This window comes from Rhinatrema bivittatum, chromosome 9 (genome assembly GCF_901001135.1).
Source record: "Rhinatrema bivittatum chromosome 9, aRhiBiv1.1, whole genome shotgun sequence".
In the NCBI taxonomy this organism is placed as follows: Eukaryota; Metazoa; Chordata; class Amphibia; order Gymnophiona; family Rhinatrematidae; genus Rhinatrema; species Rhinatrema bivittatum.
The window spans coordinates 263,718,447-263,744,742 of NC_042623.1; the positions used below are offsets into that span (position 1 = coordinate 263,718,447).

The 26,296-nt window shown below is 45.8% G+C and overlaps 1 protein-coding gene across 3 annotated transcripts in view; it reads right to left on the reverse strand.

Annotated features, from left to right (window-relative positions):
- Positions 1-26,296, reverse strand: part of SMC4 (structural maintenance of chromosomes 4) — a 318,061-nt gene that overhangs the window by 109,890 nt on the left and 181,875 nt on the right. For all 3 annotated transcript variants that reach the window (XM_029617081.1, XM_029617080.1, XM_029617082.1), the window contains exons 18-19: positions 13,882-14,071; positions 2,140-2,284 (exon numbers count right to left, since the gene is read on the reverse strand). In XM_029617081.1, coding sequence (XP_029472941.1) covers positions 2,140-2,284; positions 13,882-14,071 — 335 coding nt within the window. The remainder of the gene's footprint in view (positions 1-2,139; positions 2,285-13,881; positions 14,072-26,296) is intronic.

Genomic DNA, 26,296 nt, shown 5'->3' on the forward strand with positions numbered 1-26,296 from the left:
AAGGGGATTTGAGGATTTGTTGTTAATGGTAACTTTGAAGAATCTGTCTTTTAGGAACGATTTGAACTAGTTGAGGGTTTTGCCGGTAAGACCAATGTTGGCAAGTCTTGACAATAGGCATTTGTGGTCTACAGTGTCAAATGCCGCAGAGAGATCAAGTAGGATTAAGAGGTGGCTTAGTTTGTTGTCGAAACCCCTTATTATTTTGTCTGATAGGTTGACGAGAAGAGTTTCCGTGCTTCGATTTTTCCTGAATCCATGTTGTGCGGCATGGAGAATATTGTTGTTCTCCAGGTGTTCATTAAGCTGTATTAGTGCTGCTTTTTCATTAAATTTTCATTTTCATTAAATTTCATCTGCCATTTGGATGCCCAATTTTCCAGTCTCACAAGGTCTTCCTGCAATTTATCACAATCTGCTTGTGATTTAACTACTCTGAACAATTGTGTCATCTGCAAATTTGATTATCTCACTCGTCGTATTTCTTTCCAGATCATTTATAAATATATTGAAAAGTAAGGGTCCCAATACAAATACCTGAGGCACTCCACTGTCCACTCCCTTCCACTGAGAAAATTGTCCATTTAATCCTACTCTCTGTTTCCTGTCTTTTAGCCAGTTTGCAATCCACGAAAGGACATCGCCACCTATCCCATGACTTTTTACTTTTCCTAGAAGCCTCTCATGAGGAACTTTGTCAAATGCCTTTCGAAAATTCAAGTATACTACATCTACTGGTTCACCTTTATCCTCATGTTTATTAACTCCTTCAAAAAAGTGAAGCAGATTTGTGAGGCGAGACTTGCCCTGGGTAAAGCCATGCTGACTTTGTTCCATTAAACCATGTCTTTCTATATGTTCTGTGATTTTGATGTTTAGAATACTTTCCACTATTTTTCCTGGCACTGAAGTCAGGCTAACCGGTCTGTAGTTTCCCGGATCGCCCCTGGAGCCCTTTTTAAATATTGGGGTTACATTTGCTATCCTCCAGTCTTCAGGTACAATGGATGATTTTAATGATAGGTTACAAATTTTTACTAATAGGTCTAAAATTTCATTTTTTAGTTCCTTCAGAACTCTGGGGTGTATACCATCCGGTCCAGATGATTTACTACTCTTCACAGTTTGTCAATCAGGCCTACCACATCTTCTAGGTTCACCGTGATTTGATTCAGTTCATCTGAATCATTACCCATGAAAACCTTCTCCATTATGGGTACCTCCCCAACATCTTCTTCAGTTAACACCGAAGCAAAGAAATCATTTAATCTTTCCACGATGGCCTTATCTTCTCTAAGTACCCCTTTAACCCCTCGATCATCTAATGGTCCAAATGACTCCCTCACAGGCTTTCTGCTTCGGATATATTTAAAAAAAGTTTTTACTGTGAGTTTTTGCCTCTACAGTCAACTTCTTTTCAAATTCTCTCTTAGCCTGTCTTATCAATGTCTTACATTTAACTTGCCAACGTTTATGCTTTATCCTATTTTCTTCTGTTGGATCCTTCTTCCAATTTTTGAATGAAGATCTTTTGGCTAAAATAGCTTCTTTCACCTCCCCTTTTAACAATGCCAGTAATCATTTTGCCTTCTTTCCACCTTTCTTAATGTGTGGAATACATCTAGACTGTGCTTCTAGAATGGTATTTTTTAACAATGACCACACCTCTTGGACATTTTTTACTTTTGTAGCTGCTCCTTTCAGTTTTTTTCTAACAATTTTTCTCATTTTATCAAAGTTTTCCTTTTGAAAGTTTAGCACGAGAGCCTTGGATTTGCACACTGTTCCTCTTTCAGCTTTGCTGAAATCCAAATGTAACACCACATCAAGCACACATCTCTGACTTCAATTTTTGGTTAACCAATCAAATAAATTGATCAGACTTATTTTACATGATCTTTCTGCTGTAAAGCATTCATATGCCTTGGTTAGTGCAACGCAGTACATTAAAAATATTTCACTGTTTTCCTTTAACATCACCATTAAGTTTTCCCACCACTGTTAAGACTAGCCAGCCTGCAATTTCCAAACTCTCAAACAAAATGAGTAGCAAATGAAATGGGGACTGATGAATGTGCAGTCTAATAAGGCACTTCAGAAAAAAGTGCTGTAAAAAACCATCGTAAAGCAACAGCTTACTTCAGCCTCTTTGCATTCTTTCATTACTTCAGTAGCCTTTTCTTCGAGGTTTTTCAGTTCATCTGTTAACATCATTGTATCTTTTTCATTATCAACAATTTCCTTCTCTGTACGAATCACAGATTCTTCTGCTTTTTTAAGGTTTCTGAATAAAAAGTATTCAATAAGAATATTCACACATATCAAATACATTCCCAAATACAAAATTAAAAATTGATCTGAAGATCTAAGTATCCTCCTTTCATAGAGTACATAAAAAACTATAACAAAACTTGTCTTTAATATTCACTTCTGTGCCAATAAACCTTAAACTAGTTCCTGAGAGATCGGCTTCCCTCTGAAGCCTCCTGCCGCCGTAGCAATACTTTTAGAGCCTAGCAAAGTGAGCTGAATCTTAATCCCAACTCTCTCAATGTCAAATACTCCAGATAAAGATGACCCACAATAGCTCACATGATGCAGAAATTATTCTACTTTATTTCAGAAAGCTTGACTATAAAAGTCAAGATTAATGTACAATGACATTCTGCATCTATTCTCAAGTTTGGAGCTCTAGACTTGGTCACCCTGAGATTATGAAGTCACAGTGTCATTATTAAAGGTGATAAAAGACAAATGCACCATAAGAAAAAGAATGCAGGAAGATACATAAACTATTTCTTGAATTAGTTAAATGGCAGATACGTAGAAATACAAATTTATAAACAGAAAACCATTTAGCAAGGAGAAATTACTACTTACCTGATCATTTTCTTTCCTCTAAGGCAGACAGGCCAATCCAAACCAGTGGGTTATGCACCTCTACCAGCAAATGAAGATTAGTAAAGCTGACTTGCTGACATCACGGACATAGCCCTGACCCATCTTATTTTAGGGAAAAGCCAAACTGGACAAACTGATTATACTTGATCAAAACTATTAACAATCAAACACTCATGATTCCAACAAATTGGGAACACTGAGCTTAGTGAAAAGAATCAACATGCACTAATCTTAGGGGCTGGTTATGGCACTTACCAGTTCATCAAATGAATTAAAAGAAATAACACTCTTCGTTGTCCGACCTAAGGGACGAATTAAAAGCAGGCAGCCTAGGGCGGGTTGTAGATTGGCCTGCCCTCCTTAGAGGAAACGAAAATATCAGGTAAGTGGTAATTTCTCCTTCCTCTGCACTCAGGCAGGCCAATCCACATCAGTGGGATGTACCAAAGCTATTTCCGATAAAGGCAGGAGGCTGCCTGTGGTCCTATCAATACTGCAAGTGCAAAGGCCACATCCTCTTTGGTCCAAATGGTAATGCTTGGAGAAAGTGTGCAAGGCGGCCATGTCGCTGCTTGGCAAATCTTGACAAGAGACAACAATTGATGTTCCGCCTACAATAACGGCACAATTACACCAGGCGTCGCGTGCCGGGTGTGCTCCCCTTCATGCTAACCTTTGTGCTCCTTCTAATATAATTATGTTTATGTTAATAATTTAACTTTTATTAATGTTATTTAGCTTTTTGCTTTGTTTAAAATTATTTCATTATTGATGTTTAAATGTATTAGACTAAGGAATTTTACTTCCTGCTCATTCTGTTTCATTGTAAACCGGTTTGATATGCATTTTATGCAGGAAAATCGGTATAAAAAAACTTAAAATAATAAATAAATAAATAAATAAATACCACTTGAGCCTTAGTGGTATGTGCCCTAATCTGTCTACGCAATGAGACATCGGCATCCACATAGGCGCCATGATGACTTCTATTACCCAATGGGCTATAGTTGCCCACATCACTGGTTCACCCTGTTTACCTTCACACAGAGCACAAAATCTATCAGACTTCCTAAAAGACATAGTAACTCTAGTAGTGCAACTATAGTGTCGGCCTGGCAATGTCTCTCCCACTCCCAAATCCATTACCTACATCACCACATGTCTAATAACACACTGCCATAAATTGGTACAGCATTTATCACAACATACAACTACAAACATAGAAACTGGATAAAAAGGCCATAGATTTATTGAATATATACCCCTTAATTAAATTGCACCCAAGTCAATGTGGTAATTGCCAAACCAGGCTACACTACCACCTCCGCTGTCCATAATACCAAGCAAGGAAGATTAGAACCTGGGTCCCCCCGCCTTCTCCGCAAGCAAGGGGGCCTCCCGAGGCATAAGGATGCCCCATCATATGCTGCCCAAGGCGACAGTTCACTGCTGACCTAGACTATGATGTATGCTTGGATCACAACTGAAATGCCCCCACTGGCCTGGGTTCCCGCCATAGGCATGAGGTAGGGCATGCTCTTGCCTCATGCCCACCAACAATGTTTAGCTGCAGCCAACATCACTCCCTCTACAACAGTCCCTGCAAAGCCTCCTGTAGGAGGTTGTTGAAAGTAAATGTTGCTTACCTGTAACAGGTGTTCTCACAGGACAGCAAGATGTTAGTCCTCACATATGGGTGACATCACAGGATGGAGCCCAATAACGGAACACTTCTGTCAAAGTTTCCAGAACTTTGACTGGCCCCTACTGGGCATGCCCAGCATGGCACTAACTCTGCAGCCAGCAGGGGTCCCCCTTCAGTCTTGTTAAAACGCTACAGGTAGTGCCGAAAATAAAATAAGAAAACGTTACGAACCCAACACCGAGGGGTGGTGGGCGGGTTTCGTGAAGACTAACATCCTGCTGTCCTGTGAGAACACCTGTTACAGGTAAGCAACATTTGCTTTCTCACAGGACAAGCAGGATGGTAGTCCTCTCATATAGATGACTTCTTAGAGTCCTTTCGGAAGGGCTGTTTTGAAGTGTACTCAGAAGGCATCAGAGAGTTTTCTTAGGGTCTCATGATGGTCCTTGAGTTCCGCCACCGTTCGTTGAATCTGCTCGCCAAACAGATTATCTCCTACACAAGGCAGGTCAGATAATCTGTCTTGTACTTCAGGGCGAAGGTTGGAAGACTTGAGCCAGGCCCATCGTCTTGCCGAGATAGCAGCTGCAGATACCCTGGCAGCAGTGTCAAAGATATCATAAGATGATCTGATCTCATGCTTGCCTGCCCATCGTCCAATTCAGACATCTCCTTCACAAAATTTATAGAGGAAAGGTCCTCTGGAGGAGAACGCTTTCTGCTTTCAGTAGGTGAAGGTGGTGAAGGCAAATCATCGGTGTCTGGTGAAGAATGATCAGTCCAGGTATCATAGGGATAAGCACCTGCTCCTCTAGGGACCAGAGGAGGACAGGGCGGTGGGATCCCTGAAGGTCCTGGTCTAGGCTCCGAAGGACTCAAAGGAATAACTGAAGGCACCAATGAAGGCATCGAAGGCACCGGTGCAGGCATCGAGGGCATCGATGGATGGCTCAGTGGCGCCGGACTTATCGGCACCGATGGATGGATCGGTGGCACCGACAGTCGTATTGGCATTGATGGCTGAGGCATCGGCAGGAGGGATGCGGAACGGTGTTTCTCCTCCCGATGACAAAAGTAAACGGGGAGGGCACCGGAGCCATTGGTGACCCAGGGTCCATCGGTCCGGGCACCGGTGGAACCCTGACGCCATGGCATGAAAAAATTGAACTGCAGTACAGTTGACGGCCAGTAGGCCGCGAGGGCCAAACTAGACTGAAAACAGGAAAAAAAAAAACTTACCGAGTACTGCGGCTTAAAAAAGTTGAAGGAGGGACCCCTGTGGGGTAAATTAAATTTTAGTAATTCCGTGAGGAAAATTCCTGTCAGGAATCTCTGCAGAGCTCCTTAACCGTGTGGCTACTGCTGCGTGGAAAAAAGAAGACTGAAGGGGGACCTCTGCTAGCTGCAGGGTTAGTGCTATGCTGGGCATGCCCAGTAGGAGTCCGTCAAAGTTCTGGAAACTTTGACAGAAGTGTTCCGTGATTGGGCTCCATCCTGTGATGTCACCCATATGTGAGGACTACCATCCTGCTTGTCCTGTGAGAATATATCGTATCTGATATCAGAAAGATAAACTTTGTCCAAGCTAGCAAACCTCTGAATGTACATCTGCCCACTTGTGCTTGATCTGACGTCCACCAAGTTTGAAAATCCATACACCAATCTGGCAGTTGACCTTCTTGTGCCCTCTCCTCCACAATTTCAAATTGTTCAATTTTGGGTGCAGAATGATGTCAAACTATAAAATATGAGTGTGCGGGAACCAGAAGGCCAGTTCACCCAAGTCATTTTTGATCCTCATAATGAACTGCTTGCTCAATAGGTCGCTGAGGCCATTGCCCCCTAGATGTATCATGATGGCGTCTGGGGCCACTGCTGAGTCTTGCAATTGCCGAAAAAGGGGTAACAAATGGTCACAAGAGCATACATCACTTGCACATCTAAGTCATGACAAGTCTGCAAAGCACCAATCCAAAATGCGGTCCATAGGGGCAATTATGCACTTTTCCTAGTGGCCCAATGCACAAAAGAATGTCTAATAATCCATAAGAACATAAGAAAATGCCATACTGGGTCAGACCAAGGGTCCATCAAGCCCAGCATCCACTTTCCAACAGTGGCCAATCCAGGCCATAAGAACCTGGCAAGTACCCAAAAACTAAGTCTATTCCATGTTACCATTGCTAATGGCAGTGGCTATTCTCTAAGTGAACTTAATAGCAGGTAATGGACTTCTCCTCCAAGAACTTATCCAATCCTTTTTTAAACACAGCTATACTAACTGCACTAACCACATCCTCTGGCAACAAATTCCAGAGTTTAATTGTGCGTTGAGTAAAAAAGAACTTTCTCCGATTAGTTTTAAATGTGCCCCATGCTAACTTCATGGAGTGACCCCTAGTCTTTCTACTATCCGAAAGAGTAAATAACCGATTCACATCTACCCGTTCTAGACCTCTCATGATTTTAAACATCTCTATCATATCCCCCCTCAGCTGTCTCTTCTCCAAGCTGAAAAGTCCTAACCTCTTTAGTCTTTCCTCATAGGGGAGCTTTCCATTCCCCTTATCATTTTGGTAGCCCTTCTCTGGTACCTTCTCCATCGCAATTATATCTTTTTGGAGATGCGGCGACCAGAATTGTACACAGTATTCAAGGTGCGGTCTCACCATGGAGCGATACAGAGGCATTATGACATTTTCCATTTTATTCACCATCCCCTTTCTAATAATTCCCAACATTCTGTTTCCTTTTTGAATGCCGCAGCACACTGAACAGACGATTTCAATGTGTTATCCACTATGACACCTAGATCTCTTTCTTGGGTTGTAGCACCTAATATGGAACCCAACATTGTGTAATTATAGCACGGGTTATTTTTCCCTATATGCATCACCTTGCACTTATCCACATTAAATTTCATCTGCCATTTGGATGCCCAGTTTTCCAGTCTCACAAGGTCTTCCTGCAATTTATCACAATCTGCTTGTGATTTAACTACTCTGAACAATTTTGTGTCATCTGCAAATTTGATTATCTCACTCGTCGTATTTCTTTCCAGATCATTTATAAATATATTGAAAAGTAAGGGTCCCAATACAGATCCCTGAGGCACTCCACTGTCCACTCCCTTCCACTGAGAAAATTGTCCATTTAATCCTACTCTAAAATGATTGCTGGATTGCCCTTATATGGTAAGCCAGGCACTTAGCCCATTTTGTCCCCAGCGCCATAGCCTTTCTGCACTAGGTTCTAGGCAGCCTCTGCTTGCCCACTAACAGTATCCAGGAGTACATGCAGAAATATGCAGCCATAAGTAGGCCATAGTCATACAAGCACAAAATATCCCTGCACACAAATAGGTTGTGGCGTAACGCATGCACACGTCAGTCCACTGCCGCGCAAAAGCGCGCAGGAATAAATCACCGTCACGGTCCACCATGCAGCTGACAGAACTGAGCCTAAGAGTGGGCCTAGCCAAAGACTGCTCAAGCCACTGAGCCTGAGCTGCCTTCACTCTACACTAATTCCCCAGAAAAGTGAAAGGGAAAGGGAGTAAGAGATGCAGAATAACAAACGTCAAGGGAAAAAGATCCTGTAAGGAAAAAGAGAGGGGGACTTAAACTTCTCTACATTTTTTTTTTAACCTGAATTTAGCCCTCTCTGGCTGAGAGCACGAACAGGTTACTGATTACAAGAGGAGAGGGCACAAGCCTTCACTTATCCTCAAAAGGAAAATTGGTTCTTAGCTGCTAATTTTCGTTCCTGTAGTACCTCTGATCAGTCCAGACAGCTGGGTATTGCCTCCCTTCCAGCAGATGGAGACAGAGAAAGACTTCAAGAGCGCCCTCTCATAACCTGGTGTGCCACTTGCTGCTCCTCAGTATTTATTCGTCCCCAAGCAGAACAATAGTATTCAAATAATCATGTACTCAATTAACCTCCCTCTACCCCTTGAACGAGCAGAGAATGAAGAACCAAACTTCGAAATGTGAACGTTTTGGAAACCATAAAATAGCCCGTGCTATTCTTCAGAAAAAGGGGGTTAGAAAGAATAGAATAGTTTGAGCTGGCTCTCCACACACCTCAAAACCCTTCATGGGGGGGGGCCGTCTGGACTGATCCGTGGTGCTACAGGAAAGAAAATTAGCAGGTAAGAACCAATTTTCCTTTCCCTGTACATATCACGATCAGTCCAGACAGCTGGGATGTACCCAAGCTTTCCTAAATAGGGCGGGACCACGAGAGCCCTGCTCGAATGACACTGGCACCGAAATTGCCAGCATTTGAATCCTGGATGTCCAAATGGTAGTGTCTGGAAAAGGTGTGTAGAGACTTCCAGGTAGCTTCCCTGCAGATCTCCTGCGGGGAGACTAGCAGACATTCTGCCCATGAGGCCACCTGCACCCTGGTGGAGTGAGCTTTCAGCCCATCCGGGACTGGTCGAACACGGCATATATATGCCGATGAAATAGCCTCCTTCAGCCAACGAGCGATAGTTGGCTTGGATGCCTTCTGGCCTCTCTTCAGACAGTGCCACAGCACAAGCAGGTGATCTGACAACTGGAAATCATTGGTAGCCTCCAGATAGAGCAACAAGGCCCTGCAAACATCCAGCCACCTCAGCTCCTTCGCCTGAGGATCCTTCAGTTGTGCGCCCAAAAAGGCTGGAAGCTCCACGAACCGGTTCAGATGAAAGGTTGAGACCACCTTAGGTAAAAAAAGATGGAACTGTGCGTAGCGAAACTCCGGAATCAGAGATACGGAGAAAAGGCTCCCTGCAGGATAAGGCCTGAAGCTCTAACACCCTCCTGGCGGAGCAAATAGCCACCAAAAAAAACCACCTTCAGCGTGAGATCTTTCAAAGACGCTTTCTTCAGCAGCTTGAAAGGGGCTTCGCACAATGCACAGAGCACCAAGTTTAGATTCCTTGAGGGCAGAGACTGCGAGAGTTGCTGGGTACAAGTGTTTGACTCCTCTGAGAAAGCGCACCACATCCGGATGAGTCGCCAGGGAAGAACGCTGGATAGGGCCCCTCAAACATCCCAGAGCCAAAATCTGAACCTTCATGGAATTGTAAGACAGCCCTTTGTCAAGGCAATCCTGCAGAAAGGAAAGAACAAGGGTCACCGATGCTCATCGAGGATGTACCCCATGAGGTTGACACCAGGACAAAAAGACCTTCGACACATGAGTGTATGCTTGTGACGATGATTTCCGAGCCCGCAATAGGGTAGATATAACCGCCTCCGGGTAGCCCTTCTTCCTTAACTGTTTCCTCCCAAAAGCCAAGTCGCAAGACAAAAACGATCCACCTGATCGAAAAATGTAGGGCCCTGACGCAGGAGATTGGGAAGATGGCCTAGCCACAGGGGCCCGACTAAGGCCAGATTCATGACGTCCGTGAAGAAAGGCCTTCGAAGGCACTCGGGAGCCATTACAATCACTCGTCCCGGGTGAAGCTCTATCCTCCAGATTATCTTGCCCATTAGCAGCCAAGGAGGAAACATTTAGAGGAGAATGTCACCCAGCCTATGGACCACCAAGGCGTCGACTCCCTCCACACTGCAATCTCTTCTGAGACTAAAGAATCGAAGAGCTTTGGCATTTGAGTGGGTTGCCATCAGGTCCACATGAGGTTCACCCCATTTCCGACAGATCAGACGCATGGCTGTTTCGAACAGCTCCCATTCTCCTGGGTCTAGCTGTTGTCACCTGAGGAAGTCTGCTTGTACCTTGGCCGATCCCGCTATGTGAGAAGCTGCCAACATCTCCAAATTCTGTTCCGCCCAGGACAGTAGCATCGCCGCTTCGAGAGCTACAGGACAACTCTTGGTGCCTTCTTGCCTGTTGATATAGGCCACGATCATTGCATTGTCCAACAATACCCTGCCCGCCTGATTGGACAGAAGGGGGAGGAAGCTCTCCAGTGCCCGAATAGCCCTTGTCTCTAGGCGATTGATCGACCAAGTCGTCTCCACTGTGACCACCGGACCTGAACCGCTCTGGGACTGACACACTGCCCCCCAGCCAGACAGGCTGGTGTCGGTCATCACCACCATCCACTGGGAGACCTCCAGACTCAACCTGCGCTCCAGATGGCCATGGGCAAGTCAGCACGACAGACAGGTCCTGGTGGTGGCTGTAAGCGGTAGCGAAAGATGGAATTGTTCCGACAACAGATTCCAACGGGCTAGCATCGCGGCTTGCAGGGATCTCATATGCACAAAGGCCCACAGGTAGCTCCAAGGTAGATGCCATGGAACCAAGACCCTGTAAATAATCCCAGACTCTGGGCACCAAGGCTTGCAGAAAATTCTGGACTTGGCCCTGCAGCTTGTGAATCCTGAATCCGGAGAGAAAAACGTTTAATACTTGGGTATCGAAGTGCGCTCCCAAAAATTCCAGGACCTGGGAAGGGACTAAATGGCTCTCGGCGAGGTTGACCACCCAGCCTAGGGATCTCAGGCGACGTAAAACTACATCCACTGCCTGGGAGCACAGAACTTCCGACTTCGCTCGGATAAGCCAATCATCCAGGTAGGGATGCACCAGAGTCCCCTCCTTCTTGAGGGCCGCTGCTACCACCACAACCTTGGTGAAAGTCCAAGGCGCCATGCCCAGTCCGAAAGGTAGAGCACAGAACTGGTAATGTTGACCCATGATCATGAACCTAAGGAATCTCTGATGGTCCTGTCGGATCCTGATATGGAGATAGGCTTCTGTAAGGTCCAGGGAAGCCAGGTATTTGCCCTTTTGGACTGCTGCAATGACAGAACGGAGGATCTCCATTCGGAAGTGGGGCACCTTGAGAGCCATGTTCACCTTCTTCAAATCCAAGATGAAGCTGAAGTATCCTTCCTTCTTTTGGACGACAAAGTAAATGGTGTAATGGCCCTTCCCGTGCTCTGACTGGGGGACCAGAACGATGGCCCCCAGGGAACGGAGTTGACATAGGGTCTGGCGCACTATGAATTATTTTTCTGAACACCAGAAACATGTCCCTTAACGGACGAGCAAATTCTAATGCATAGCCGTGTTCTATTACACTGAGAACCCAAACGTCTGATGTAACCTTGACCCACTCCTGGAGAAAAAGAGAAAGGCGGCCCCTTATGACAAGGTCCTTGGAATGGGTCGGCCGCAACTCATTGTGCTGACATGGCCCCGCTGGGCCATCCAGCATCCCCCACATGACTGCGACCAAGGCTGGAACCTCTCCGAGGCTTGCCTCTGGCCAGAGCTGGGGGCCCTGCTCTGACGAAACCGCCTTTGGCCACGAAAGCGGGAGCAGATGGAAGAAAAGGGCCTCTGTCCTCTAGGCCTATCTTCCGGGAGCTTATGGACCTTGTTCTCCCCCAAATTCCTGATCAGTTGCTCGAGGTCCTCCCCAAAAAGGAGTTTGCCTTTGAAGGGGAGTGCCCCCAGCTGAGCTTTGGATGAAACATCTGCTGACCAATTCCGGAGCCACAGCAGCCTGCTGACATCCCAGAAACCATGGTACGCAAGGAAGTGCGAAGCAGATCTTAGAGGGCATCTGCACCATACGCCACTACCGCCTCCAAGCATTTGGCCTGCTTCGCCTCCGAGGGATCAAGATCCTTGGCACTTTGCAATTGCTGCACCCAGCGGAAGCCTGCTCGGAGCATGTAACTGCTACAAACCGCAGCACGAATAACCAGGGTAGAACCGTCAAATAACCTCTTGAGATGACTCTCCAGTTTACGATCCTGGAGATCCTTCAAGGCCGCTGCTCCTGCCACAGGAATAGTCGTGTGCTTGGTGACCACCATAACAGAGACGCATCCACCTCCAAGAGCCTCAGGAGGTCCAAGATATCCTCCGGCAGGGGATATAGTTTGTCCATCACTCTGCTGACCTTGAGGCCTGTCTCTGGAGTATCCCACTCCTGAAGCATCATCTGACGGAGCATGGCATGCAGGGGAAAGGTCATAGCGGGCCCATGCAAGCCCGCGAGCACAGGATGACCTTATCTGGACCTGGTTGCAGTGGTGATTCCGCAATCCCACGCTCCGCCAGGACATGCGAAATGAGGGGTGCCAACTCATCATGCTGAAACAATCGCACCACCTTAGGATCATCCCCCTCAACCGAGGGCAAATGATCAGGCCAGTCTCGGCGTCAGGGGATGAAATGGGGTCCACCGGCCCCTCCCCCAGGTCAGAATCCTCCAGAAAAGCGTCCTGTGTGGTTCCCCCATCCTACGGGGGCTTGTACTTTGCAGATCTGGTCGCCGTATCAACCACCCTGGGAATCTTGTCCGGCGGACCCACGGACTCCAGGGGGTTTGGGAGTCTTCTCTTAGGGCCACCACTGGCCAAAAAGGCCTGGTGCATCAAAATAATAAATTCTGGCGAGAAAACCGCAGGACCCTTGAATTCCCCTCCGGGGAAAAAGGGTCCTCCTCATGAAGACCTCCCTACAGCCCCCTCAGGCTTCCACAGGGCTGGTACTGGTCGGAGAGAGTGCTGGGGGAAGATCCCCACCCCCCACAGCTCTGTCCTCTGCGGGGCGGAACACACTCAAAATGGCCACTGTTCCCGTACTTAGGGGGAACGGGTCAGCGCTCACCTGCTGTGCAATCGTACCCGAAACTGCGCCGAAGAGCCCTCCCCGCTGGGGAGGCACAGGTCACAGCAGCCCATGGAGACACGGCCTGGCAGCCATTCTCCACAGTGCGAGCACTGGTTCATGGGCGGCTTACTGGGTGCAGAAAGTTCAGGACAGTCGCCGGCAACTGCGGGAGGTGAGAGAAAAAGAATCAGGAGGGAAGGAAATCACCCAACCTGTCGTCCCCACTGACCCGAATCACTGGAAACCGCTGCGCAGCCCATCAGCCCTGCCGAGTTCCCCTCAGTTGCAAAAAGTTCAGCTTTTTTTTTTAACGAGAGGAAGAAATAAATTAAAGGGATACTTCCCTGAAGATCTGGCAGAGGCTGCAAAAGGCTGAAGAGAAAGGAGGAGGGAGCTGGGTCAACTGAGGGAGAGACCAAAATGGGTGTCAACTCAAGAGATCAAGTGGAGTGCTGAAAACTATCTTCTCCTATTTTTACTTTTTTTTTTTTTTTTTTTTTTTTTACACTAGAAGCAATTCCCCAGTCAGGAGATCCAAGTCCACCATCTGCTGGAGACAGAGAATACTGGCAGGCTGATGGAGCAGGGCTATATGACCGTGATTTCAGTGTATCAGCTATACTCAGTCTCTATCTGCTAGTAGAGGTGCATAACCTACTGGTGTGGCTTGGCCTGCGCCTCAGTGCAGAAGAACAGTAAGATGTAGTATGCTAGGGAAGTAAATTAATTGATTACAATACCTGTCTGAAGTCTTGATTGCCACCTGGGCCTTTGTAATAGCTGAAGCACATTCATCTATTTCTTTATTGACTTTATCTAATTTATCTTGCTGTGCCTTAAGCTTATGATTGTTAATTTCAATGATGAGGTTATGTAGTCTTTTTACATCTGCTTCCACTTTTCCAGCTTTTTCTGCTACTTTTTCATGTTCTGCAATTACAATATTTTCTTTCAAAGACAGATACTTATAACACAATTTTAACTTATTTTCTGGTTGTATATTGGGACTTTATTCATAAGAAGACTCAAAGAGCAAAATGACTTGCCAACTTGGGCTTTTCCAGGAATTAAAATTATGATGTTCTGTGATATAATAGTCCATTAAAAACATGAGTAAGACCTGTAGCAGTAACTTACAAAGTACAATTTTTAAATTTTTGACTGTTTTATTGGCACAGACTAAACCATGTGTTTCACCTCTTTATGGGGGAGAAAGGCCTTCAGTGGTCTCTAAATTCCCTTGAGATTGGTGTCTCCTTCAGAAGCCTCCTCCACACTGGAATCTGACATTCAGAAAAAAGGAATAACCTTGGAGAACAGAGACATGAGCTTCTCTGTCCAAAGCAGCCTTATGACCAAAAAGTCCTTTCCCTCAGAGGATATGTCCTCTGTCTTGCAATCTTTCCCCAATGAATTACTCTTATGGGAATTCTGCTCTACTGTGGAGTGCAGAATTTCCCCCATACGAACATACCATACTGGGTCAGACCAAGGGTTCATCAAGCGGAATTGCCAAATGATGCGCAGAAAATGGTAGAGGAGACTCCGGCATGCCACAAACAGAGCACGCGACGTTCACAGTGAAGATGAAGGCCCCAGTGAGTGAATGAATGTGTGTAGAGATGTGGGTGTGAGAGGAAAGGGGTGTGTGAGAGGAAAGGGGAGGGAGGGAGGGAGTGATAGAGAGGGGGAGGAGATGAGTGTGAAAGAGAAGGAAAGGCATATGAAAGGGGAGGGGAGAGGGAGAGCAGGGTGAGAGTGAGCAGGGAAAGTGAGAGAGTGTGGGTGCCAGAGAGAGAGAGAGCCTATATGAGGAAACTGTTAAGGAGTGTGTGTGTGTGTGTGTGTGTGTGAAAGAGAGAGATTGGGAACTGGTGTATACGAAAAAGGGATCGTGTGTATGTGCGGGTGCTAGCCTGTGTGAAGGGGTGCGTGAGAGACACAGTTAGCCTGTGTGAGGGTGTATATGTGAGAGAGAGAAAGGGAGCTTGTGTGGGTGTGTATGCGAGAGGGACCCTGTATGAGGGAATGTGTGTGTGCAACAGAGTGAGCGAGCCTGTATGAGGGTGTGTGTATGTGCACTAGAGCAGTGGTTCTCAAACATTGTTTGGCCAGGACACACCTGACAGATGGTTCTCACATGCGAGACACTGAACATGTGACCATCACGGGGCTAAATGTAAACATGCACTCTGCATCCATAGGAATCGCCTCAACTCTCAGCAATGAGTGCAGAGCAGAAATAGAGCATTACCCTGTACAACTCACCATCCAAAAAAAAAAAGATATTCTGGTTCTGATGACATCTCAGTAAAAGCAAAACAAACTCCCTTCACTACCAGGCACAATAGTCTTCCTTATGAAAACACAGTAATTTACCACTAATGCATATCCTGTTGAGAAAACACAACAAATAAGATAGATACAAATGCCTACATGCTAGTAAAATACCTCACCTCGGTCACACACCCAGAACTGACCTTCACCAAGTACAGAAAAAACACAAATTATAAATATGGAGACAGAAACTGGAATGGAAAACCAAAAAAAGCCTCTCTGCATGCAGTGCAAACCTGGAGAAATGGAAAGAGAAAGCAAAATTGCTTACCTTGTAATAGGTGTTATCCCAGGACAGCAGGATGGAGTCCTCACATATGGTTGATGTCACTGGACGGAAAACTTTGTCAAAGCTTCTAGAAACTTTTGACTGGCACACTGAGCATGCCCAGCATGCCATGATCCCTCGAGCCACAAGGGTCTCCCTTCAGTCTTGTGTATAGCAATAACCATTAGCAAAAATAAAATAATAAAACGTATCAGATCTAACTCCGCAGGGTGGCGGGTGGGTTTCGTGAGGACTACATCCTGCTGTCCAGGGATAATACCTATTTGCTTTATCCCAGGACAAGCAGGATGCTAGTCCTCACATATGGGTGATTAGCAAGCTACAGGCTGCGTCATTTTGTAGTGGACCAACAGCAACAACTTGTGCAACAGGGCACAACAACTGGAGTACTATTGGAAAAATTGAGGCTGCCTAAAATCACAGCAGGTTGGATGTACAAGGAGTTGGGATTATGCTAGAAACAAGTTCTTTAAGAAAGATTGTCCATAGGCTGAATCTTGTCGTCCTTCATTGTCCAAACAGTAATGAGCTGCAAAGGAGTGAAGTCCATGTTGCAGCTTTACATATCTCTCAAAAAACTGCTGTAGCATCACAATTTTAACAACAAGAATTCTGAGTCACCTCAAGTGAGAGAAAAAATTTTTTTTGAATCACCAGACCTCATAAACCGGCATAATTAGTAATGCTAAGTTAGCATAAATTGTATTTGCCCACGTTTATAATCATAGGTCATAGTTGTATATATTTTTTTATGCTTCCGTGAGAGTAAAAATTGTCGCTTATTGGTGATAAAAATATAGTAATTTTGCTTGTTCTTTTTTAAGTCACATTGACATGAACTTAACTTAAGTGAAGAAACGCCATGTTCTTCAGATGAGGCTAGCATGGAAAAAGCCCATGGGCGTTTCTTCACTTAAGTTAAGTTCATGTCAATGTGACTTAAAAAAGAACAAGCAAAATTACTATATTTTTATCACCAATAAGCGACAATTTTTACTCTCACGGAAGCATAAAAAAATATATACAACTATGACCTATGATTATAAACGTGGGCAAATACAATTTATGCTAACTTAGCATTACTAATTATGCCGGTTTATGAGGTCTGGTGATTCAAAAAAAAATTTTTCTCTCACTTGAAGTGACTCAGAATTCTTGTTGTTAAAATTGTGATGCTACAGCAGTTTTTTGAGAGATTTATATTTCGCTGTTATCACTGCATGTAATTTTTGTAGAGAGTCTTTCTGGTACATGCAGCTTTACATATGTCAGCTATTGGCACTGAACGATACTGTGCTACTGAGGTTGACATTGTTCTTACTGAATGTGCCTTTACTCGCTCTTAGAGGAAGGCCTGCTTTTTCATAGCAAAACTCTACACAATCTGCAAGCCAGTTAGAGTTTGTTTGCCCACTGCTTTACCTGGTTTGTTCTTATCAAAAGAAACAAAAAGTTGAGTGGATTTCCTATGGACTGCAGTGCGATCTAGGTAATATGCAAGTGCACGTTTACAGTCCAAGGTGTGCAAAACCCTCTCACCTTGGTGAGAAAGGTCTTGGGAAGAATGATTGATTCAAGTGAAATTCCATGACTACTTTGGGAAGGAATTTAGGGTGAGTACTGGGTACCACTCTGTCATGTAAGAATTTTGTATAGGGTGAGTATGTGACAAGTGCTTGCAACTCACTAACCCTTCTAGCAGATGTAATAGCTATTAAGAATATAGCTTTCCATTTTAGAAATTTAATATCTCAGGAATCCATGGGTTCAAAAGGAGAACGCACGAGTCTGGTTAGTATTACATTAAGGTCCCATTCTGTGACAGAAGGCCTTAACGGGGGTTTAAGGTGAATTAAACCTCTCATAAATCTACTGACAAAGAGTTGCGCTGATATTGGTGCATCCCTTATTGTATGATGATATGCTGAGTTAGCACTTAGATGTACCCTTACTGACGAGGTCTGAAGACCAGGGTCTGAAAGGTGCCAGAGATAGTCTAACAAAGATGTTATATGGGGCAGGAAAAAGGGTCAATACTTTTCTGAGCACACCACGTGGTGAATCTTTTCCACTTCGAACTGTAGTTTTTTCGTGTGGAAGGTTTACGTGAAGCTACAAGCACTTGAGACTTATTAGTTGAAAGATTGAGTGGCTGCAGGATCAAGCTTTCAAAATCCAGGCTGTTAAAGATAGGGATTGAAGGTTGAGATGGCACAACCTGCCTTGATCCTGAGTTATGAGAGTGGGAGCTGTACCTAGGTGAATGGGTTCTCTGATCCAGAGGTCGAGTAGCATGTGAAACCATACTTGTCGAGGCCAATACGGGGCTATGAGTATCATTGATCCTTTGTCCTGTTGTAGCTTCACGAGAGTTTTGGCTATCAGCGGTATTGGGGGATACACGTATAGGAGGCCTGTATTCCAGGGGCGAGCAAAGGCGTCCATGGTTAACTTGTTTTGTTGCTTGTGCAGGGAGCAGGATCTGTCCACTTTGTGATTCAGTTCGGATACAAAGAGGTCTATTGTTGGTTGACCCCAGCATTGGAAGATTCTAGTCATTACCACAGGATTCAGAGACCACTCGTGGGGATGGAACTGTCGGCTGAGGCGATCTGCTACTACATTCTGCATGCCTGCCAGATAAGTGGCCCGTAGATACATGGAGTGTGCAAGGGCCCAGTCCCAGATCTGTGCGGCTTCTTGGCAGAGGAGATAAGAGCCTGTGCCGCCCTGCTTGTTCAAGTACCAATTTGCAACTTTGTCGTCTGTTTGTATGAGAACAGACTTGTATGAAAGGCAGTCCTCGAATGCATATAGAGCATAACGTATAGCTCGAAGCTCTAGGAAGTTGATCTGAAACGTTGCTTCGAGCTGTGTCCAAGTACCTTGGGTTTGAAGATTGTTCACGAGCTCCCCAACCCAAGGTGGATGCGTCTGTGGTTATCTGTCAAACTGGTTGCTGAAGGGAAGACCTGTTAGCATTATGTTATCATATCTACAACATTATATGTTATTGATAGTGCATTTTTTCTTATGTTGTTAATTGTTTCACATGTCTGTTTGTTTCCGCATGTTCATTGTACCTATGTTTCATTGTATCCGCCATCTGGCGAAAGTTCAGTTTCTTGTAAACCGGTGCGATATGTATCTTATACAGGAGCATCGGTATATAAAAGTTAAAAATAAATAAATAAATAGCAAGCTGACTTTGTTCATCCACCAGAGAAGGGATAAACGTAACTGGTGGGTTACTTGAACCTGGGATGACAGTAGTTGAATGGCTTGGAGCCATTGAGATTTCAAAGTCCATTGAGTTATTCTCATGGCCAGTCTGGCCACAGGAGTAACGTGGACCGTGGAAGCCAGGTGTCCCAGCAACATTAAGAATTGATGGACTGAGGCTGTTTTCTTTGTGCGCAGAGATACAGCTAGTCTGGAGAGTGGGTCTGCGCGAGCGTTGGGCGGGAAGACCTTTGCCACTGTGGTGTCCAAATCTGCTCCGATGAAAGTCAGGCGGTGAGATGAAGTCAGTTGGGACTTTTGGTAGTAATGAGAAATCCCAGAGAGTGTAGCAGATTGATAGAGAGCTTGAGAGCATCGAGAGCTCCTTGCTTGGATTGGCTCTTGATGAGCCAGTCGTCCAGGTAAGGAAAGATGTGTGTGCTTTTCTTGTGTAGATGGGCCACAGCCACTGCTAGGCACTTTGAAAATACATGGGGTGCCGAAGCAAGGACCCGGTACTGAAAGTGTTGATGTTCCACGAGGAAACGCAGGTACTTGCGGTGAGGTGGGAATATTGGAATGTGAGTGTAAGCGTCTTGAAGATCCAGAGAACAGAGCCAACCTCCTTTTCGCAGAAGGGGAAGCATGGTGCCCAAGGACACCATCCTGAATTTTTCTTTATGTAGAAATTTGTTGAGATTGCGGAGGTCTAAGATGGGTTGGAGGCCGCCTGATTTCTTTGGAACGAGAAAATAGCGGGAGTAGAACCCACTGCCTTTCTGTGCTCAGGGAACAGGTTCCACGGCCCTGGTGCCCAAGAGTAGTCAGTTCTGACACTAGAAGACCTTTGTGATCTTCTTGCATCCACCGAGGATTTGGTGGTAAGTATGGGGGTACCATGAGGAAGTTTAGATGGTATCACTGGGTTATGATGGATATAACCCATTGATCTGTGGTTATGTTGAGCCTGTTGGTCATGAAGTGGCGAATTCAACCTCCTACTGGCAAATCTGATTTTGGATTTATGGAGGGACTGCTGTTCTCTGGATATGCCTCAAAATCCGGAGACTGACCTGTCTGCGGTGGTAGCTGAGGCCTGGATGTCTTGGGCTGTCGAGGATGTGTTTTCTGGTCTAGTTGGCCTCACATGAGATGCAGGTGAATAGTATCTGCGTGGGCGATAAAATTGTTTCCTAGGGTCCCTTCTAGTGGATCTTCATGCAGAAGGGGCCTCAGTAGTCACTGTGGATAATTGCCGCAGGGTTTCATTATGGTCTTTTAATTGAGCCACTGTATCTTGTATATTGTCGCCGAATAGGTTTTCAACGGTACATGGTAAATCGGCAAGTTTGCTTGGACTTCAGGTTTCAAGTCAGAGGCTTTTAGCCAGGCCCACCTCTCCTGGCGCCGATTCTGTTGCTGACATGCGAAAAGCTGTTTCAAAGGAGTTGTACGCAGCAGAAACCTCATGTTTGAAGGCCTTTATGTAGTATGGCGTTGAGTATCTTGTTGTTGTTGGGGAAGAGAGTCGGCTATTCCCTGAACCTGCTTCCAGAGATTTCTTTGATACTGTTTCATGTAAATTTGGTATGCAGCTATGCGTGACACTAGTATAGAACCTTGAAACATTTTGCGACCTAAGATATCAAGGAATTTTTGGTCCTTGCCAGGAGGTGCTGAAGAGTATGGTTGCAGTCTTCTGGCCTTCTTTTGTGCAGACTCAACTACCACCGACTGATGGGGCAGTTGTGGTTTTTGGAAACTAGGAATTTGTTGGACAAGGTAAGTCGCATCTGTCCTCTTATTCACAGGCTGAACAACACAAGGATGTTCCCAGAGATGATGTTGCAGATCTACTAACACTTCGTGTACTGGTATAGCCATCACTTCTTTTGGTGCATCCACAAATTGAAGAACCTGTGTTTTGTGGCATATGTCCTCTTCTGTAATAAGTTCAAAGGGAATTGTCTCAGACATCTCCCTAATAAAACTGGCAAATGAGAGATCCTCTGGGGGAGATTTTCTCCTTTCTTCTGGAGGAGATGGTTCTGATAAGATATCCTCCGTGGATGTGTCGGTGTCAACATCTTCCTATGTGTCAGAAAAGGTCTCTTATCGAGATCCTGAAGGAGGGAAGAAGATTGGTATGGTAGGATGGGTTGGCACTGATGGATCCTTCGATGGCCTCGATGGAATATGCTGTGGCACCGATGCGGGTTTCGGCAGCACCGGAGGCATCGATGGAAAACGAAGACCTCTCGATCACAAGAGCTCTGATGGACCAGGTATCTGTACTGGCATCAGTGACAGAGGACTGGAATCGGTACCTTCGTCATCTGAGGACCCCGGAATGGGAATCGGGGATTTCAGAGGCTTTGCAGGTTGCTTTGGTATCGGTGGCCCGGGTTGTGTTGGAAGGGCACCGATGAGTGTATCCAGCCTGGTTAGCAAAGGTGCAAATATCGATGGCTCGGGTGTCAGTATGGGGGGGCCAGCATCGATGGCTGTAGGTCTCAGAGCATCGAGCACTGCCTGGGGGATGAAACTGTCCAGTTCCTCCCTGAAAGCTGTTGTAGATATCGTAGCTACAGGGGGTGGCAGGCTAGGCGCTACTGGCACCTCCACAGAGACCTGTAGGGGCTCAATACCCGGCACTGATATCGGTGGGGATCGCCTTGGTTTCTCAGGTGGAGAGGGTGTTAGAAGCTCCTCTACCCGTGTCTTCTTCACAAGCGGCTTGATAGCCATCGAAGCAGATGCGGGATCGGTGCCGGCACCTGTGCTTCCCTCGGTGCTCGGTCTGGTCTTTCCCCAGCAAAGAGGTAGATGTTGTGGATGCCTTAGATGGAATCGGTGACGGACGGTCATCGCTGCTTTGGTGCTCCCGGTGAGGTTTTATGACTGTTTTCGATGGTCCTGACGGTGATGATTGGGTGGACGTCGATGGAATCAACTTGATTTTGAACAGAGTCTCCATCTTGTCGAGGTGAGCCCGCCTACCCTTCGGAATCATCTGGGCACAACTTGGGCAGTTAGACACGTAGTGTGATGAGCCGAGGCACAGCACACAGACATCATGTGGGTCGGTAATAGACATGGTTCGGGGGCACTCCGGACATTTTCGGAAACCTGTTGCCATAATGGCGGAGGTTGAGGCCCAAAAATGGTCGATGACCTGCGGACACCGAAAAAGGTGGTAGCGGGAATCGACCAGGAATAGTGAACTTACTCACTGAACGACGGAAAAAACTATCCTGATGGGAGACCCTTATGAGGAAATGTTTTTTGAAGAAAAATACTAATTTTTTCCGTGAGGAAAATTGTGTGAGAAATTCTCACAGAGCTAACTGCGAGGCAAACTGCAGTGCAGAAAAAAAAAAGAGACTGAAGGGAGACCCCTATGGCTGCAGGGATCATGGCATGCTGAGCATGCTCAGTGTGCCAGTCAAAAGTTCTAGAAACTTTGATAGAAATGTTTTCCGTGATAGGGCTCCATCCAGTGACGTCACCCATATGTGAGGACTACCATCCTGCTTGTCCTGGGAGAAACACATTACTTACCTGACCAGTCTCTCCTTCAATCACACTCATGCTGCTCTCTTATATACAAGCTCTCAATCACACACAAATGCTCTCGCACCCGTTCACACCAGCTCTCACCCAAGACCCCCATTCACACCCAAAAGCTCTCACCCATTCACACCCACAGACACAAAAGCTCTCACCCACGCACCCATTCACACAGACACACAAGCTCTCACCCACGCATCCATTCACACCCACAGACACACAAGCTCTCACCCACAAACACAAGCTCTCACCCATACATCCATTCACACCCTCAGACACAAGGTCTCACCCAGGCATCCATTCACACCCACACACACAAACTCTCACCAAAAACAACTTCTTCCTTCACTGCAGGGATGGGCTCCAGTTCAGCCGTGGCTTTACTCCGGCGGGCCCTCTTTGGGCGTCCATGGTGGCCTCGGTCAAGGTCACATTTCCTCTTCGCTGCCATGGGGATGGGCTCCCGTGGCGGCCTTGGTTTGTTGGGGTTCGACACTGCTATTCCTCCCACCCCACCCCCGGGCTATGCGATGCCTGCCTTACCGGCCAATCAAAGGCTTCTTCCCTTCTTCCTACTCCCACTGGCAGGTATAGAATGAAGGAGGCTTCCCATTGGGCAGTGGGGGTAGGACAAAAGGAGGCTTCCAATTGGCCCACGGGGGCTGGAAAAAGGGAGAAGGAAAGTACAACGGGGCAGTGGGACATGACACATTTGCCGGAGTTTGGCGACACATCGGTTGATAAGCGCTGCACTAGAGAGAGGGAGCATGTGTGTTATAGAGGGAGGGACAGAGGGAGCCTGTGTGAGGGTCAGAATTGAAAACAAGGTCAAACTCAGAGTGGCGATAGTGTGGAAGGGGTTGAGCTTAGAGGTGGAGGAGAGATATACTGGCAGGTGGAGCAGTTGGGGCCTGAGAGGGCAAAGTGGCCAGGGGAGTAGGGATAGCGAGTGGGACATTCATACACAATTTCTAGGGAAATTCTGCTCAAAATACATGGAGGCTCATGGAAAGTAGCCTGTCTGAGTGGCACTGGTATTGGAGGCGGGCTATTTTTCCATGGGCCACCCTGTATTTAAAATTCTGCATCTAAGCTGTAACTTTTTTCTCTATTAGTTTAAAATGCAATTACTTAAAGACTCATGTAAATTGTGTTATTAAAATTCCCTCAGGAGTAACTCCTGAGGAGGCAAGTCCCACCGTCAGTTCCAAAACCTCACTCGCCAGTCTAAGCTACTTCAGCTCTGAGCCCATGGGAGTTTACAGTCCATCTGCACACTTATTTTATAAATTTATTTTGATTTACCTTCGCTTTTCAGGCACTTTAAAACAGATTACTTTCAAGTACTATAAGTATTTCCCCATCTACAATGATTTCATAAGAACATGCCATACTGGGTCAGACCAAGGGTCCATCAAGCCCAGCATCCTGTTTCTAACAATGGCCAATCCAGGCCATAAGAACCTGACAAGTACCCAAAAACTAAATCTATTCCATGTTACCGTTGCTAGTAATAGCAGTGGCTATTTTCTAAGACAAATTAATTAATAGCAGGTAATGGACTTCTCCTCCAAGAACTTATCCAATCCTTTTTTAAACACAGCTATACTAACTGCACTAACCACATCCTCTGGCAACAAATTCCAGAGTTTAATTGTGCGCTGAGTGAAAAAGAACTTTCTCCGATTAGTTTTAAATGTGCCACATGCTAACTTCATGGAGTGCCCCCTAGACTTTCTATTATCCGAAAGAGTAAATACCTGATTCACATCTACCCGTTTCTAAACCTCTCATGATTTTAAACACCTCTATCATATCCCCCCTCAGCCATCTCTTCTCCAAGTTGAAAAGTCCTAACCTCTTTAGTAGGCCACAAACGTTGCCATGACTGACAGAATGAGCCTTGACATGACCCCCAAGATACAGTCCCAACTGGGCATAACAGATGCAGTCTGCTAGCCAATTGGATATTTGTTTGGCAATGGCAATTCACAATCTATTCCTATTAAAGGAAATGAAAAGTAGGGTGGACTGTCTATGTACTTCCCTCCGCTCCAGATAGAAGGCTAAGGCTCTCTTGCAATTCAAACTGTGCAGGGCTCATATGCCTTGGTGCGAATGGGGCCTTGGGAAAGAATGTTATCAGGACGATTGACTGGTTAAGATGGAAATTCGTCCCCAACTTAGGCTGCAAAGGCAGGACCATCCTGTCATGATAAAATTTAGTATAAGGTGGATAAGTCACTAAGGCCTGGAGCTCGCTGACCCTACATGCTGAAGTGACCGCCACCAAAAATATGACTTTCTAGGTCAAGTACTTCAGGTAACAGGAGAGCAGAAGCTCAAAAAGGGCTTTCATCAGCTGAGCTAACACCATGTTGAGATCCCAAGACACAGCGGGAGGCTGAAATTGAAGCAGGCCCTGCATAAAGCATACAACAATAGGCTGTACAGAGATGGGCATACAATCTACACCTTGGTGGTATGTGCCAGATGCACTGAGATGAACTATAACAGAGTTGGTTTTCAAACCAGCCTAAAATAGGTGTAGAAGATAGTCAAGCAGATTTTGCATGGGGCAGGAGAACTGATCTAAGGCCCTCTGCTCACACCACACAGAAAATCTTCATTTGTCAGTAGGACTTTCTAGTGGAAGGCTTTCTGGAAGTTACCAGGACCTGAGACACATCCTCAAAAAGTTCAAGCAGCTGCAGAATCAACATCTCAACATCCAGACGCATGAGCAACAGGGCCTGGAGGTTGGGATGCCGCAGCCTGCCTTGGTCTCACGTGATAAGATCTGGGGAAGTCCCCAAACTGATCCGTCTCCAGATGCACAACTCCCGAAGGAGTGAAAACCAGACCTGTCTCGGCTGAGGCATGTTGTATTGAGGCAACAGTGAAGTATTGTTGTTGAATGAGTCAGCCGAAGATCACAGCAGTTTGGTTGTAGAAGGAGTTGGGATTAAACTGGAAACAAGTTCTTTAAGACAGATTGTCCATAGGCTGAATCTTGTCGACCTTTGTCCAAACAGCAATGAGCTACAAAGGTGTGAAGAGAACTCCATGTTGCTGCTTTACATATGTCAAGAATTGGCACAGAACTATAGTGTGCTACCGAGGTTGACATTGCTCTTACTGAATGCGCCTTTACTCGCCCTTGGAGAGGAAGGCCTGCTTTTTAATAGCAGAACTCTATGCAATCTGCTAGCCAATTGGAGAGAGTATGTTTACCCACTGCCTTTCCCGGTTTGTTTGGATCATAAGATACAAAGAGTTGAGTGGATTTCCTGTGGACTGTAGTGCGGTCTAAGTAAACTGCTAGCGCACGTTTACAGTCCAAGGTATGTAAGGCCTGTTCTCCTTTGTGAGAATGAGGCCTTGGAAAGAATGTGGGTAAAACTATGGATTGGTTCAAGTGGAATTCCGTAACTACTTGGGGAGGAATTTTGGATGTGTAGGGAGAACCACTCTGTCATGTAGGAATTTTGTATAGGGCGAGTACGTGACAAGTGCTTGTAACTCACTAACCCTTCTAGCCGATGTAATGGCTATAAGGAAGATAGTCTTCCATGTGAGAAATTTAAGATCACAGGAATTCTTGGGTTCAAAAGGAGAACAAATGAGTCTTGTTAAGACCAAATTCAGGTCCCATTCTATGACAGGTGGCCGAATTGGTGATTTAAGGTGAATTAAACCTCTCATAAATCTACTGACAAGAGGATGCATAGATATTG